The 18303-nt window shown below is 37.1% G+C and overlaps 1 protein-coding gene across 7 annotated transcripts in view; it reads left to right on the forward strand.

Moving 5' to 3' along the window:
* Satb1 (SATB homeobox 1) overlaps positions 1-6610 on the forward strand; it is a 95560-nt gene extending 88950 nt beyond the window's left edge. For 4 of the 7 annotated variants that reach the window (XM_021731515.3, XM_021731516.3, XM_021731511.3 and 1 more), the window contains exons 10-12: positions 2269-2472; positions 3052-3147; positions 4857-6610. In XM_021731515.3, the coding sequence (XP_021587190.1) occupies positions 2269-2472; positions 3052-3147; positions 4857-5366 (810 nt within the window). In that variant the 3' untranslated portion in view covers positions 5367-6610. The remainder of the gene's footprint in view (positions 1-2268; positions 2473-3051; positions 3148-4856) is intronic. The other 3 variants (XM_013361978.3, XM_040289843.2, XM_040289844.2) reach the window with 3 other exon arrangements.
* Positions 6611-18303: the final 11693 nt, after the last annotated feature.

Below are 18303 nucleotides of genomic sequence, written 5' to 3' on the forward strand. Positions count from 1 at the left end.
GAGAAGAGGGAAGTCATCATAACCATAGTTAATATTCAAGCCCACAGGAAGATATGTATCTAAACCTACACAGCAACAAGATTTAGAAGTATAATACAACAAAACAGCTTAGATGTAGGAAAATATATGATATTTTCATATCTTAATCTAGGTAGCAAATATTTGCCTATAAGAACTAAATAAACATCTGAAGGGCACCATATGCAGGTGGGTTTCAGATACTTCAAATACTCAAACACAGTTTTGTAGTCAATATTATATTCACACAGATAGAGCTGAAGTATCTTTTTTAATTTTTTTGTTGTTCTAATTAGTTATACATGACAGCAGAATACATTTCAACTCATTGTACGCAAATGGAACACGACTTTCCATTTCTCTGACTGTACACGATGCCGAGTCACGCCATTAGTGCAATCACACATGTACAAAGGGTAATGATGTCTGTCTGCGCTGAAATATCTTACAGTATGCTGGGAATAGCCATGGAGTTGCTGTAGTTAGAAGGGAAATATGCTCAGCAATCCTGTTGTCACAGGGATTTTTTAAATTTAGTTGACATTCCTTGAGGTGAATTTGCAGTTTGCTGCTTCCTCTCCTTACCTTGAATTATGCATCCAGTGCACTGAATAAGTGCACAATTGCATGGCCATCCCCACGTGTATATTTGTTCAATTAAAAGACCTGTTGAGTAGAGAATCCAAACTCTCAGAAAATGTAGCATATCTCATGAGAGTTTGTGGCAGTCCTTCTTGGCTGATCTGTAAGTGAGCCTTGAGAAGCCGATGTATCTGTCACCATCTTTTCTTTTAAATTCTCTCAAGTAGGCCATTCTGGGGAGGACAGGCCTGGCTTCTTTTCACCGTGTGTTACAATCAGAAGAAGAATTCCCATCCAATTAAATTTCTTGAGATTTCCAAGAAACTCTTGTCCTAAGTCAGGTTCCCTTAAAGCAAAGTCTAAGATGGGAATCAGATGCTGGTGGTTTGAGGAGGACCTGAGGAATGAGGGAAAATAGGGCAGAGGAAGAGGTCGCGTAAGAACGTGGCCCCCCGGGGCTGAGGATGTACCTCAACCTTGCTTAGCTTAGGCCCTAGATTCCATCCCCAGCACCAAAAAAAAAAAAAAAAATTGTGGCCCCAGATAAAGTCTAGCCCTCCATTGATAGGGGATGGAGTAAAAGAAGGGGGATGACTGTCTCCAGAGAGTTGAAGCATAGAGCGAGTTGTCCACTTGAAATAAGGATTGAGACTTTGTACTTCTGGATCAGTAAATCGCTGGCCACTCCTGAGTGAGAAGGTCAGTGAGGAGGGGGAGCAGTGTTCCAAGCATCGTCCGATGAGATGGCTTCAGGACATTTCTCCAGAGAAGAGTACAGTGGAGAGCTCTTAGCAGAGAACTCAGCTGCTGAGGTGTGGCTGCCTTGGCTGGGGAATCCCATTGCTCCTTACCCCAGTGGTTAGAGTTCATCCTAGTTAGGATGAAAGTTTGAGGTGATGACGGTCTTGGACCATTGCATTCCTCACAGATAAGCCTAAAGTCAAATCTGGGACCTCAGGATATGTCGGAGAGGTTCATATTTTGGTATTCATTGGACATTTCTTTCTCGTTTAATTCAGGAAGCCTATTAAAATTCTTGCCTGAGCAGATCATGTGCTAACACTGCCACAGGCAGAAAACAGGACTCTGAGGTCTCTTTTTGGAAAGTTCTTTTCTTGGAGAAGTCCTTGAGTGCCCATTCTAATCATTATGCCGAAACTGGACAGTATTCTTGGTCTCACAACTAGTTGTATGTGTCTCTCCTCTCTCATACATGCATATACACAAATATACATAGTTTTTTTTTATAAGCTTAGGAAATCTTTTTATTTCTAGGATCTGTTCAACCCCTTTTTAAATACCTTCAGCGTCTTCAGATGGCCCCCATCAGACAAGAAGATTAAGCAAGCGTAGAAACACTTATTTTTGCTTTCCTCCTATTTCACATATTGCAAAGTCTGTGATAAATGCTCTTTTGCCCTTGGAGTCTGAAAAATATGTCTCTCTTTTAAGATGCAAGTCTGAACACTCATTAGAAACACAGCCTGCCTCCTTGACAGCCGCAGCTATCCTCTCTTAAAAGGTTAAAATATTTTTAAAGTGAATGAGAGTGTTGAGAGCATATGAGAAAGTTACTATACAGAGTCTTTTCTTTTTTGGCTCCTTATGGAAAATGCCAGCCCCCTCCCCATAAACATGAACTGACCTCTCATTTCCTTTGTCTCCAAGGGATGGTTGTGTGAGCTGTTACGCTGGAAAGAAGATCCTTCTCCAGAAAACAGGACTCTGTGGGAGAACTTGTCCATGATCCGAAGGTTCCTCAGTCTTCCTCAGCCAGAGCGTGATGCCATTTACGAGCAGGAGAGCAATGCGGTGCATCACCATGGCGACAGGCCGCCCCACATCATCCACGTTCCAGCAGAACAGATTCAGGTCCGTTTACCTTGGCCAATTCAGTAGAGCACTAAGTAAATAAAGCTTTAAACTTAGCAGGGAAATTAGCATCTCTCTTCTTCCCGCCAATCTAAACACAGGCTTTTTAGCAAGAGATAACAATACAGTGCCATCTTGCTCAGGGGGATAAAAGGAAAATTAACATACTTTTTCCAACATGTGTGTTATATTCCCTACCCCTCACTTCCCCACTGCCAGAGTGGCAGGAACCCCCTTTTTGCACTTCTTGTTTGGCAAATATATCGTTGTTAGTTCTGGGTTTTGTGTGTGAGAACTTCGAAATTTTTGTATGTTGTTTTAAAAATCGTTTAAAAATACACCTATTTCTTAATCAATGCCATACCGCCCCTGAGGAAAGGAATTACATTTATTCTGTAGAGGAAGTTTGTAGAATCACAGTTTTATACGTTGGACTCTGTCCAAAACAAGGAGGGGAGGGAAATCTAATTGGAATCTTGCTTTGCACTCCGTGTCCCTTCCTTCACCTTGTAGCAGTCTCCCTGCACCCACACAGAGTCCAGGTTGGGGGTGAGTCATATCTGTTTGTCTTTCCTTTAGAGCCCCTCTCCCACCACCCTTGGGAAAGGAGAGTCTAGAGGCGTTTTCTTACCAGGCCTGCCGACCCCTGCACCATGGCTCGGTGCTGCTCCTCAGGTGAGCGGGCACAAGTTACCTATGCCAGCAAGGAAGGGAGACAGAGAGGGGGTGGCACAGAGACCTGCTCCCTTGCTCAGGATCTTCAGACGTGCAGAGGATGCACTGAGCATGGCTGTGGCCAGAGCCCACTGTGCAGCACATTCAGCCTTCTACCTACTCATGTCTTGGGACTTTTCTCCATTCATCCGCTGAGGGAACAGCCCTGGGAATTTAGATGGAAGTGTTCTGGGATCAGGTAGTTCACTGGGGCTCTCAGAAAGTGTATTCTAATTGAACTTGAACTGTATGACGGATTTCTGTTAAATCTAAGGAATGTTTTTTGGTTTTCTCCTTTGAGGAAAAAATGCCATTGATTTCCAGAGTCCTAAAATTCTATTCTCTTTGTTGAGTCACCTGCTCATTTCTTGGTATTACTGGGGGAAAATTGTGTGTGTGTGTGTGTGTGTGTGTGTGTGTGTGTGTGTGTGTGTTAGAGAGAGAGAGAGAGAGAGAGAGAGAGAGAGAGAGAGAGAGAGAGAGAGAGAATGTTATCCATCCACCAGGAAAAAAAAAATCCTTGAGTGTGTATTAAAGATAAAACAAATTGAAAAGGAGAATCCCTTAGGATATCAAGCACTAAAATAATTGTGAAAGCATGAAAAACTTACTGTTTTAGGAAAAACAAAGAAAAAGATATATGTTAAGTAATAAAAATAGTACTTGTTTGAAAATGTAAATTGTTTTTAATAAAATTGCTTCTTAGGGGGATGAAAGGAAATGCTTAGGCACAGTACAAATGTTCTAATATTTTGCAGCTTACTCAGGTTGATTTGCTCTGCTGATAAGAATTATGGATTTCCACTATATAGTAGTTGCCTGTGTCACACATTTGTTATGTGTAATTGTGTATGGAAATTACAGCACATATACAGATACTAATTATGAAAAAGTGTCTGTATACACTAAATTTAAATCCTAATCACATCTGAGTTTCCTGTAGACAAAACAATTCACTAGCCGTCATACAGCGGATTGAACCTTTATTTTGGGGTAAGAAAAAAATTGTGCACTAGGGCCTAGTGCAATTTGGTAAGAAACTGTGTGTGTATGTTAAATCAGAGCTGTCTGAGAGGAAATTGACAAACCTGAGCCTCTTGGAACATCCTCTGGACTCCTAGGAGAGCATGCTGAATAAGAGCAGACGCTTACCTTCTTTTCTTGCTCCTTGTCTCTGCCATCTGATGAAAGGGTGTGGGGGGGCAGAACACAAATTTCTTTCCCCATGCCTCTATAGCTCACTTTTCTAAAATGTCTTTTGAAATCCTTGCTCCTCAATCTTCATTTTAAATCTTTGTTAATTATTTACATCCTAATTTGCTTTGCTGTCTTTGTGCCTCTGATGCATGTCCTTCTGGTGAAGTTTATGGCTCAAACATTTTCAGAGCAGCTGAGTTCTCTCCTCCTGCCCTGATATCTGATAAGGGAACACAGTAGCCCCTGAAAGCTGTACGAATTCCTGCCTTCCCAGTTGATATCATTCTGATTTTTTTTTTTTTTTCCGAAATGCAGTAGGCCATTTGGCTGGTCTGCCTCTTTGCTCTGAATCTTTGTCCCATATCAAAGAAGCTATATGCGGGATGCATAAGCACGTGTTTTCTAATTCTAGACAGCTTTGTGCACGGAACGTGGGGCAAGCAGAGCTCTGATTGTCGCTTGTTTCTTTTTAGCAGCAGCAGCAACAGCAGCAGCAGCAGCAGCAGCCACAGGCACCGCCACCCCCTCAGCCACAACCGCAGCAGCAGGCGGGCCCCAGGCTTCCCCCGCGCCAGCCCACCGTGGCCTCGCCCGCAGAGTCTGATGAGGAGACCCGGCAGAAGACCCGGCCACGAACCAAAATTTCAGTGGAAGCCCTGGGAATCCTCCAGAGTTTCATACAAGACGTAGGCCTGTACCCGGACGAAGAGGCCATCCAGACTCTGTCCGCCCAACTTGACCTTCCCAAGTACACCATCATCAAGTTCTTTCAGAACCAGCGGTACTATCTCAAGCACCACGGCAAACTGAAGGACAACTCCGGCTTAGAGGTGGATGTGGCCGAATACAAAGAAGAGGAGTTGCTCAAGGATTTAGAAGAGAGTGTCCAAGACAAAAATGCTAACACCCTTTTCTCGGTGAAACTAGAAGAAGAGCTGTCCGTGGAAGGAAACACAGACATTAATGCTGATTTGAAAGACTGAGATCCAAGTAGTATTGTCATTCAACAGAGTGCCACTGGGTATTTACTAACAACATGAAAAAAAGTCCACCTTGTATTTGCTCAGAAAAACCTTCGTCGTTCATGGTTTGGCCAATGAATCTTCAGAAACTTGCACAAACAGGAAAGTTGGAAAAGGAATAGTACAGACTGCACTAAACGTTTTACTCTGTTTTTACAAACTGCTTGGCAGCCCAGGTGAAGCATCGAGGATTGTTTGGTATTAGAATTTGTGTTCAAGGGCTGCACCAGTGTGTGTGTGCCCCCTAAGCATGATACCAGAGATTTTTTTTTTTAATTATTATTCTGGAGCCTCCAACAAGCATTATAACTTCTGTGATTATGATTTCCTTTCCTTTAATTATTTCTGTAACACTCCACACTGATCTTTGGAAACTCGCCCCTTATTTTAAAGGAAAAAAAAAAAGAGTTTGTTACTCTATTGTATGTTACAAAAGAACTATAGACTGTGGAATGCAGTTTAAAGATGACATATGCCAACAAATGCCTTGTATTATATGGCACTGCCGTAATTCAAATTTGTTTTTATTTTGGAAATAAAAGTTCACTGTAATTTTTTTTTCATTCTCATTGTTACATGATTTTTTTTAAAAAAAAAAAAAGGAGAAGAAAATGTGAAACACAATTTAGTCCTCATTATTTATTTGTAGATCCTGCAGCGTCATGTTGTAATTAATTTTTTGGAAGTTTCCGTTAAATGTAATATTGCTTCTCTTGTTACCATACTGATTCTTTTCTATTTATAAATGTATTTTGATGGGCAGTAAAAACAAAGTGTCTTAAAGTTTTAAATAGAGAAAATGTGCTTTACACAGTTGCCTATAAAAAGTGCTCTATGTTATCCAAGCAATTCATACTATAAGCTTCACTCTTATTGTTGTATGCAATTTTTACTATCATGCAAATAAGCTTAGGTAAATAAAACTAATAGATCACCTTAGAAAATTATGCAATTAATGTGAAAATAATTGATGTTTGCAATGTGTCTTCCTTTGGTTTACAATCAATTTTAAAGCTACATCTGTATAAAATTTCTGTATAAAGGTGTATTTCTTTTTTATGAGTTTATGGCTATGAAAACACCAGCTATTTTGTTACAGCTGGCTGTTTTTATAAGTGTATCACAGTTTTCTTTATGCAGAAATGTTCTGATTAGGAGTGGTTATTGACTGTAACTACACAATTAAAATTGTTTGTATGGTATGACATGGTAGGGTTTGTCTGCTTATGTGAAGTAACTTTAAGGAAGAATCAAAAGATGACCCTCACCCTTATGTGCATATGTGCATGTCAGTACTTTCCTGCTATTTTACTGTTTAAAAAGAACAATTGAAGAGTCACTTGAAACACTGTAAATTTAAATCACATCCAAGTATCTTTTTTTTTTTTTTTAATGGTACAGGGGATTGAACCCAGGAGTGTTTTACCACTGAGTTACATCCCCAGCACCATATATATATATATATATATATATATATATATATATATATATAAAATCTTTTTTTTAATTTTGAGACACCATTTCTGTTTAGTTTCTGAGGCTGGCCTTGAACTTATGATCCTCCTGCCTCAGTCTCCTGAGTAACTCTGGGATTACAGCTGTGTGCCACCAAGCCCAGCAACATGCTCATTTTTAAATAAGCATGAAATTTCACAATGAAGATGATAACCTGTTTTGGTTAACTTCTTGCTTAATAAACAGAGATAGGACAGTCAGAAGACTTTCCAACAAAAACATAAATCTAGTCTCTAGCAGTTATGTGATTAAAATGGATTCATTTGCTTTTATTTCACAATCCTTCGATTATGGTAACTCTTTTCCTTAAGCTATGGTGTATTTTTAAAGGGCATTAATAATAACCTAAAATAAGTATGGGGTAAAATGGACCCTTCTGTGTAAAAACCCTTAGTAAGCATTGTTTTGTTCTAACAAGTTGTAAGTGGAGAAAGTAACTCTGAGCTCATTTGACTGCATATGTCTTTAAGAACCATGTGAAGAAAACAAGAATAACACACCTGGAAGTTAAACACAATCTGCAAAATCCCTACAACATAAAACCTTAGTAAACTTAGCCAGGGTATAAAAATAAGGTATGTTAATGGCCACAGAAAGAATTAAGGCAGTTGGAGGATTTTAAAATTATCTTCCTCCTTTCCTCCAAGTGCTAGCCTTGCAGTACTGGGTGTTTGGGGTTTTCAGTTTGTTGCCTATTTTTGTATTTATCTTTTGCTTCCTCCTCTTAGAGTTCCCTAGATGTTAGGATTATCTGGGCTTCTGAAGACGTGGTCGTGCAACTGCCCTTTCTCTTTTTGCCTACCATTTCCTCAGGCCCCCATGAGCTCATGGGTAGGTAACTGGGCTGCTCTTTTACTTTAGAAACTAAAATGGGATCATTCAAAATTCCCAGTAAAGCTTTAAGGTTCCGTTTACTTTTGAAGCATAGCTGAGCTAACCTGAAGTCTGCTGATTTGTTGCAAACTAGTTCCCAATTGTTTTTATTAAATGAGAAAACACCCTTTTTCTTCAGTAGGTTTAAGAAAAGTTATCATTTGAGCCAAAGGAATTCAAATTAAAATAGAAACTAGATTTCCTGTACTTAAAAAATAGAAAATAAAATATAACCTAATGCAATTAAAGAAAAATTATCTTCCTCCTTTTCCCCAACTTTGAGAAAAATCTAGATCAGCATAGAAGAGAATTGGTGACTTTTTTTAACCAGCGGAACACTTGAAGTGTCAAATAGATCCAAAATTTGGTAAATTTTTTTTGTTGTTATTGTTTTGGAGAGAGAAATTGGGTTGCAAATAAGATTTTTCCATTCTTAATAACCTAAATTCTTCTGAAATCATATTTTCAATGAAATGATGAATATGTGTTGGAAATCAGCATAATTTTGCTAACAAAATTCTCACTGAGATCTTTTCCCTTTTTAAGATCAGCACAGTTTTGCTAATTTAGTATAAAGCACATGTTAATAAATAATGATGGCCATGATGGAGTGAGCAAAACCATTTTCAGGGAAGATGGCACATTTTGGAAAAGATTCATCAAGGTGGATCATCCATATCCCCCAAGGTCATTTATTGCCCACACCAGTCCTCCTCCTCATGCCTGTGGCTATGGTAAAGTCCCTTTAACAAGCTTCATTGTGTCCAAGTATTTCAGAGACTTTTAAAAGCTGGGCATGACATAATGCTTTGTGCTCTTAAGACCTTAGCCGAGTCAGGTAGTTTACGGGTAATATTCAACCTTGTGCATCTGAATCTGTCATGGATTCCTTCACTCAGCACTTTGCCACTAATTTGTATTACACTCTGTGGCCATATAATACTTGCACATTATGCAAAAAATAATGTTGATAGTATCTTCTTGCCACGCAATATGCAGAGTTGACACATAACCTTTGAAAACCAAGGTAACTAATATGTGTGCCCTAGTTGTGTGGCACTTGGTAACAAAGTCTGTACATGTTATGTATAAAATGTGTATTGATTAGCATTTAGTCTAAGGAATTCTGAGCTTAAGAGTTTCCTCACCCTCCGTAGTGATATCAATATCTAACTGTGCTTATCTAAAATACATAGCTTGATTAGGAAGCATTTAAATGGTTCAAGATTGAGTAAAAATGAGAATCCCATCCATTCCATTATTAAATTCTGCCCTATTCCCTACTGTTAACGTCTGGCTGATATTAAGGTCCTTGATTGTCACGATATTTTCAATAAATGAGATATTCTGAACTGCCTGGTGATATTTTCAAAAAGAGCAATTAAAATGTGTATACCCCATAATATAGCTGATAGACATTGGAATTTTGTGTTACAGCAAGTCAGAAATTTGCATGTTAGTGTGGAAACCAACAGAAATCCAAAAATATTAATCATTGAAAATATTGATCCTATAGTCCACCTTACAAATAAATATTTTTGAAACTTTAAGGGGGCATAGTATAGATTCAATGTTTCTTTTGAAGCAATCCTTTTCATGTACATACTAAATACTTGCATGTCTTTAGACACAAGCTGGACTACAATCTATTAATATATACATTTTTGATAAAATATAAAGTACCCTTATTAAAGAAATGTGGAAGGTGTATGTCCAGAGTACGATATCTGTTTAATAATAAAAATAAATAAATTTAAATAAATTAATTAAATAAAAATAGTTTGGAATTAATGTTTAAAAGATGAGCAATATTTTTAAGCCTTTCTTACATTACCCTACTTATGTGGAATATATCTCCAAATTTAGTTTTATCAAAAGAACACTACCCAAATCAATTACAGCTCCTCGTCTTGAACTAAGTCATCTTTCTCCACCAGTGATTTTCAGCTGCTAATACACCTGTGATCAAAAGCACTTGATATGGGCTCTGCTCTCTGTTGATGGTTGAAGAGGTGGTTGATGGGGGAATGCAGTAGCATGGTATATTTGCTATCTTGCAAAGTCACCTCATGCAGAGAAATTACTGTGACATATTTTGCACCAAGTTAAATGTTGAACATTAGTTGCATGAGAAACACATTCAAATAAGAAGTTTTCATTGGTGACTGAGTCATTCATTCGTACCCTTACACCTTCCAGAAAAAGAAACATCCCATATTCTGCTCTGATTTTCTACTCACGAAAGAACCAGTAGCACCTTCTAGATGAAGAAAGTTCCAATACTGAAGTATGTCCATTAATGTATTGAGCCTCTAGCAATGTGATACAATTGATTTTTTGTCCAGAGTACAAACCTGTTGGACAGCATTTTAATATGGGGACAGGCGTCACTTATTCCACCTTTGTGTCCAATTTTAATTTCCAAGAATTTGTTTTGCAAGATCAAATAAAAAGTTGTCCTACCTTCTGAAGCCGCTCTCCTAACATTACCCTCAAATCTGTTTAAAATGACAATAGCAACATTTGTAGAATACTCCCTTTTATAAGACACTAACATTTTGTTTAAATCTCTCCATTCCACTCTGAAGTACTTAAGGCAGACACCAATGAAATTCCCACTTCAAAGTCAAGGGGAGGGAAACTCAATTAGGTTAACTGATTGGTTCAGCTCTCAAATGGCTGCGTTAGTACAAATTCATCTTAAATTTCTATCTCTACTTTCTCCTTAATAAAGACTTTCTCAGATATAGAAAGAAATAATCACCACCAAAACCTTCAGAAATATGTTAGAATGTGTTTTGCTAATATGAGGTTGATCACTAAGTAATTGAAATACTGCATATGGATATTTCACAATGAAATAATCACCCCAAAATCCTACTGTCCTAGTAGGAGATGTATGCACACCAAATATGTTTTTAAAACAAACGTTATTATGGAAAATTTCAAACACATACAAAAAAGTAGAGATAATCAACTCCTGTAGCTCCATTACCTAGTTCAAAAATGATAACATTATTCTATTAACAAATGCTTTGAAAAACCTTTTAAAATTTAGATAAAGTTTCTACAAATACACCCAACTGTTCAATGGCATTTGCTCATAATAACATAATATCATTTTATTTTCTGCAAAGTAATGAGTTTTCTGATTTCTAGAGAAAACAAAACTTGGAAGTTTTTCTAAGAGCTCTTTGAGAATTTTTAAAAAGCCACGTTTTAGAAGAACCTGTGAGAATTCCACAAATATTTGTAACGTAAAAAAATAGAGACAAACCAGCCTCTCTCTATTTATAAACAATACATGCTTTCATATCATTGTTGAAACTAAAGTACACAATTTTCAGTTATGCATAATAAAATATGTAATTAAGCAACATTCCATGGTGGATTAAAGAATTAAAAGCTTCAGGTGCAGAAAAGAATTTGTTGGCATTTTCTTTTTCAAGGTGGTATTTCGAGGTGTTACTTTTCATTTTCCTTTGACATCTTATACACAAATAAATAGACAGAAACAGACGAGAAGCAGAGAAAATGAAGAATTGGCTGCACTACAATAGACTTGAAAAACACCAAGAGGGAGAATCTCTGCAGCATGCCCAAGAAGATAAAATTTAAAAGGACCAAAATCGTCTTTACCTGGGGAGAAAAAAAAAATCTCTAAACAGGGGTTTGTGTTTTAAGAAATAGAAATAACATAATAAAAATTTGCTAGGGTTGGTAGTTCCTATTTTTCAAACTACACCAAATTAATTCACACTTCAGTTGGTACAGTCCTATAAATTTATTTTTCAAATCAAGAACTAAATTTTAATGAATAATTCTGTGCTATAAATACTGAAGTTCACTGAGGCATTTGGCATTTATTCTGTTTTTTAAAAGGGTGATACATCAAATAAAATCAACCACTCAAATGTCAGAATGTATCAGGGTGATTCTAAAAAAACCCAATTTTTTTCCTATTAAGTTTCTGTTAAAGTTTAGATTTAAGGTATCCTCCCAAAGTTCATGTGTGAGACAATGCAAGAATTTTCAGAGGTGAAATGATCAGATTATGAGAAGTATAACCTAATCAGTGGATTAATCCACTGATAAGGATTAGCCAGGTGTTAACTATAGGCCAGTAAGGTGTGGCTGGAGGAAGTAGGTCACTGAAGTTGTGCTTTGGGAATTTATATTTTGTCCCTAGTAAGCAGAGCACAATCTCTGCTTTCTGGTTACCATGTCCTGAGCTGCTTTCCTCTTCCAGGTGCTTCTGCCATGATGTTCTGTCTCACCTTGTACCCCGAGCTACGAAGTTGGTAAACCATAGACTAAACCTCTGAAACTTTGGGCCCTAATGTACTTTTCCTCCTTTAAGTGTTCTTATCTGGTCTTTGGGTCACAGAAACACAAAGCTAAGAAGAAAATAATGTCTAAGAAGAAAATAATGTTATAGAGATGACATTGTGCTGTGAAATTCATTAGGACTTCCTGGTGTCTAAAAGTTTTTCAGATAATGCTTAAACTGTAGTCATAATCAACCGTTAAAGTTCAAGTAAATTAATGATCATGTACTTGGTACTACTCAAATCCTGTCACAGAAATATCATTGGTGAATGAATGGATGAGATCAGACAATTTAGCAGAAATTTTGAACATATAGTTTGAAAGGACAACCAAATTCCATAGACAATCCTCTGAGTTGTGCTTGGACAAATATGAAGAGCCTTCTGGTTGTCTCTAAAATATCACATCTCAAGGTCCAGCTGAAAAATAACTTTGTGCTACATCTTGTTATAAAACCAACTTGCTAAGACTTTCAAAGGTATAATCAAATAGGATTCAAAAAGAAAAAAAAATACAACAAATGAATGCAAAATTTGGTAGAAAGTAACACAGCTTGAAAGATAAGCTTGACACACAGAAATGCATAAGATCCTGTGCAATTTTTTAAAGGGGGCTACCAAAATTATTGAGGTATAATTAACATATGATAAGTGGCATCTATTTAAAGAGTCCAATTTAATAAGTTTTGATGTACATATATAAAAAATATACATGATATCAAAAATATACATGACATATATGTGTACATATACAAACACGCAACAGGGAATATAAGGAGCATATCCACCATCTCAGCAGTTTCCCTATGCCCTTTTTCCCAGTGTCTCCCATCCTTTTTATTATCATCTATCCACCATTTCCACTGATCTACCTTCTACCCCTACAGAGTGGTTTGCATATTCTAGAATTGTAAGTGAACAGTTGTTTAGAATGTATCCGTTTTGTCTGGCTCTTTTCACCCAGCCATAGTTGTGATACTATTCAGCCAAGTTCATTACTCTTTAGTGTTGAGGAATATTTCCTTTTGTGGATAGAGTGCAATTTGTTTACCTATATGACTGATGGATATTCGGGTTGTTTCTTGTTTGCGGCTAGTAGAAATAAAAATGCTATGAACATTTATACGTAAATCTTCAATGGACATTGGCTTTCATGCCTCTTGGGTAAATTCCTAGAATTTAAATAACTGTGCACATCACAGGTTTATGTTTAAATCCTTAAAACACTGAAACTGTTTTCCAAAGTGGTTTTACATTTGCCACCAGCAATGTGACAGTTCCTGTTGCTCTGCATTGTCATCAACACTTTATATGATTGGTCTTTTTCGTTGTAAACATTCTTATAAGTCTGTAGATGACATCTCATTCTGATTTTAATTAATTGCATTTCTTCCTCCCTTCCTTCCTTCCTTCCTTCCTTTCTTTCTACCAGGGATTGAACCCAGGATGCTTAACCACTGAGCCACAACTCTAGCCTTTTTATGTTTCATTTTGAGATAGGGTCTTGCTAAGTTGCTTAGGGCCTCACTAAATTTCTGAGGCTTTTTTTGAACTTGTGATCCTCCTGCCTTAATCTCCCAAGCTGCTGGGATTACAGACATATGGCCACCATGCCCAGGTATGAATTGCATTTCTTTTACTGAATATATTTTCATGTGTATATAGCTATGCACACACACACACATACACATACATATGCATATAAATATTTATTTTATTGGTGAAGTGTCTGGTGTCTGTTGTTTTGCCCATTTTTTTTAATGAGCTGTTTATTGTCATATTATTTAGTATGAGAGTCCATTATGTATTATGGCTTCACGTTTTTGATCAGGAATGTTGTTTGAAATATTTCTTGTCTGCTTATGGCTTATATTTTCATTCTTTTAACAGTGGTCCTTTGAACAGTAGATGTTCTTGATTTTGGTGTTCAATTTATCATTTTTTTTTTCTTTTAAATATCTTGTTTTCTTTTTCTTTTTTTGGTACCAGGGATTGAACTCAGGGGCACTTGACCACTGAGCCACATCCCCAGCCTTATTTTGTATTTGATTTAGAGACAGGGTCTCACTGAGTTGCTTTGTGCCTCGCTATTTTGCTGAGGCTGGCTTTGAACTTGGCAGTCCTCCTGCCTTCAGCCTCCCTAGCCTATGGGACTCTAGGCATGTGCCACCACACCCAGCTAAAAGTCTTGTGTTCAGTGTTCTATATGAATAATATTTCCCTGATCCAAGGTCACAAAGATTTTCTCCTCTCTCTTCTTTTATAAATTTTTTAGTTTCAGGATTTACATTTAGGCCTATGATTTATTTGGGATTAATTTTTATATATGAAACAAGATTTTAATCCAAATATATTCATTCTCTCTCTCTCTCTCTCTCTCTCTCTCTCTCTCTCTCTCTCTCTCTCTCTCTCCCCCCCCTCCTCCTCCTCTTCCTCCTTTTCCTTCTTTCTCCTTCTTTGCATATATATTTTTAATTGTCCCAGAACCTTTTGTTGTAATGATCAATCTTCCCCCAGTGAATTGACTTTGCATCTTTATTTAAAGTCAATTGACCATATAGGTGTGTGTCTCTTTTGGACTCTGTTTTGTTTTTTTGCTCTTTGCCTTTCCTTCAAGACTACCTTGTTTTGACTACAAGAGCTTTATCATGAGTCTTAGGTAAACAGTATCCTAAATTTATTCTTCTTTAGTGTTGTTTTTGCAATTCTGGGTATTTTCGTTTCCCTATTAATTTTAGATTCAGCCTTTCAATTTCTATTTAAAAAAAAAAAACCTGCTGAATTTTGGTGAACTCCAGAGATGGTTGTGGTAAGAACTGACAGGTTAACAATATGAACACTTGGATCCCTCAACACAATAATCTCTCCATTTATTTAGAGCTTTGTTAATTTTTCTTAGCAATCTTTTATAGTTTGTATGTATATTCCTGGTATATTTTGGTTAGATTTATCCTTAAATTATATCATGTATTTTATTCCATTGCAAATAGTATTTTTAAAAGTTTGATCTTTAATGATTGGTTCCCAGTATAGTGAAACTATTTTTTTTTTTTGTAACCAAACTTTTATCCTGCAGCCTATTCTAAACTCACTAGATTTTTTTTGTATATTCCATAAGATTTTCTATGCAGGTAATCATGTCATCTTTCAAATAAACATAATTTAATTTTTCTTTATTTCATTTTAGTTTCTAGAATGCCCAGGAAAATGTTGAACAGAAACTGCTAGAGCAGAAATCCTTGCTTTCTTCCTAAAGTTATGTACTGGCACTATTCTAAGCCCTGTACTATACAAATTTTACTTAGTCTACGTAACAACAATGTAAGATACATCAGTTGTTAACTCCATACACTTGATGATAACAATGAGACCTAGAGCATTATCACTGGCCATAGTGAATATAAATCCCAGCAACCCCACGACCTTTTAAGGCAGTTCTAGTTTTTGCCTTGGTACTCTCTGATCTACTCTTTTTGCCACTAGAAGCAGAGCTTTGATCCTTAGCTGAACAGGTCGTCACACTAGCCCATGAAATTCTATCTGACCAAAATAAAGTTGAAATATGGAAAGGGGAGCAGGAGAGAGGTTGTACAAAAGAATAAAATGAAAGGAAGAAGAGAGCTAGGAGAAGGAAGAGGATCACAGGAAGGGAAGGATGAAGGACGTATGGGAAGATAGGAAAACTTTTGCCTGGTGAGATTACTCAAAGGGGAAGCTTTTCTTCTGCATATTTTCATATTATAAGAAAAACAATTGGAGATCACATTGCAAACTGACTTCCTTTAATTTCTTCTTTAGAGACATTGTCTATTTATAAGTTTGGTGCTTTCAATAAATGCCCTAACTTTGGAAAAGGAAAGTATATAGAGGGATGAAATGATAATATTAATGATTGTATTAATGAATGTATCCACAAACTGTGGTCCATGGACCAAATCCGTGCTGCCATCTTACGTTCATGTTCTCTGTTTTTGTGCTACAACAGAAAAGTTAAGTGATTGTAGAAGGGACTGTGTAGCCCACCAAAAGAAAACTACTTTCTCTCCTTTATTAAAAAAAAAAAAAATGCTTGTCAGCCTCTGCCCTGGGCCATTGAACTGTGCCTGAGTTTGCAAAGGTGAAGAATTAAAGCAATAATCTGGGTAGCTTGCATCAAAAGAAAATAATCACGCCAGTACTTTTTAGAAGAGATGGAGTACATATCATCCTAGAAAACTCCTCTGTTCTCGGTTCTACATTTCCCTTGATGTGTATAAAGAACCTCATTCATTCATTTCTCCTTACTCCCTTGGCCTCCCCAAGAGCAGGATTCCAGAGATCCTCAACCCTGTTGCTCACCAGTAAATATTCTATAAATTTAGAAAATTATTGAGTAGAAACTTCACCCCTTCTTGATAAACTCTAGAAGTGTTAATATTCTTGGCAAAATTATTTTTGCACTAATTGCTGTATCCATCTGCTCTGTGAGATTGATTAGTCTGTGAGAGCATTTGCTCTCTCCTGCAATCAATGCTTCCTGGCCCAGCAGAAAGCTAGAGCTATCTTATTTCCACCCCAAGAAGGATGTACCACTGACAACTATAAGCTTTTCCTTTGAGGATTTGAGATTAAATTGGCACTTGGCTTGATGGCCCTTTGGGAAATAATTCAGTCTGGAGAGAATTCTATTGAAGCACACCAAGACTGCGGGGATTTAAATGATTCCTTCCTGCACACAGGATCTCCACGGTTTACAAAGGCTGCTGCTGTAGTGCCAGTGGTCGGGTGCCATGTCCCAAAGAAATGTTCTTCTGACCTCTAGAGAAGCAAAGAGGAACAAAGGGCTCTCTGCCCTCATCTCCCCCAACGCAGCTCAGGAAACCTGCAGAGATGAATGCTGCCAGTGTCTAAGAGAAAGCAGCTGCAGACACTAATTCTATCTGAATTGCACCCAATATTTATTTGAATTTCATTTGTGTATTTCTTTTCGTATTTTCTTTGCTAAAAACACACATATCACAATAGCCTCTGAATAAAAAAAAATAAATAAAATGTAAAAAATAGGAAAAATCAAGAAAGAATGACTTCTAATAAAATTTGACTCAAAAATAGCCACAAACTTCTGCGATGGCCATCCTCCCCACAGACCTTCCTGTAATATCATTTTGGACAATTATTTCAAACCTTGGGTATATGTGGTACAGTGTCCTGCATGGAATGAACAACTAGATTTTATAAGCTGAGTGTGAAAAAAAAATACTTTTCTCAACAATTTCCACAGAGTAAATTTGGAGGGTATTTTTTATTTTTAGAAAAATTTTATATTCATCTTTTTCTAGGCCAGGAAGTGTTAGGTTAAAATCATTATTGCCAGGCAGGTAAATGAGAGTAAGAGTTCTCATAGGCTGGTCTCTTCAACGGTACCCATGTAAGGCGGAGTTCCATGGGACAAGATGGAGGTGAGAAAAACCAAAAACATATTGGAAGTAAGAGAAATTTTATAATGCTGATTTTGACTAGTTGAAAGGGCTGAAACATCTTCTGAGAATGGCTTCTTAATTTTGGTGGTAAAATACCTACTTTATAAAAAGAATGATAAATTATGAGATGAACACTCATTTTCTACTATTTTTTTCTGTGTTTCATTGAGTAGAAAGAAACCTTATTGAGATCACTTCTAAATTTTCTTTTTATTTTGCATACTCATAAAATTGAAACCATAAGAACCCTTTTATTGGACCAAAATTTTAGGTTTCAGGATTTCTTCTTAAAAATGATTGACACTTTCACTTCTCAGAAAATAGAGTAGACACACTTTTATTTATTCCTCCTGCTAAGTACAATAAAACCCTTCAACATCCTATATAAAAATCAATGCTGGAAGACTCTGAAAGTTGAGGAGAACAAGGCAGACCAGCCAGGGGTCTCAGGACCAAGGAACAACATAGTTCTAAGTTCCTTGGGTTTCCGTTTTTGCCTCATCTATCCCAGAGTTGGAAATAAAGGAGCCAACAATCCAGAAATACCAGTGGAGGCAGACAAAGTCAGCCTTCTCTCTCTATCCTAAGGAAAAGAAAAGACAGAAAACTATGGTAATAACCATTTAATTCCAGCCAAGCACTGCAGACACAGCATGGCCCTCCCTGTTCCCAGGCCAGGAAAGTAGAAAGGGACACCCATATCTCTGCCTTCCAGAGGCTGCA

Source organism: Ictidomys tridecemlineatus, chromosome 2 (genome assembly GCF_052094955.1).
Source record: "Ictidomys tridecemlineatus isolate mIctTri1 chromosome 2, mIctTri1.hap1, whole genome shotgun sequence".
Taxonomy (NCBI): Eukaryota; Metazoa; Chordata; class Mammalia; order Rodentia; family Sciuridae; genus Ictidomys; species Ictidomys tridecemlineatus.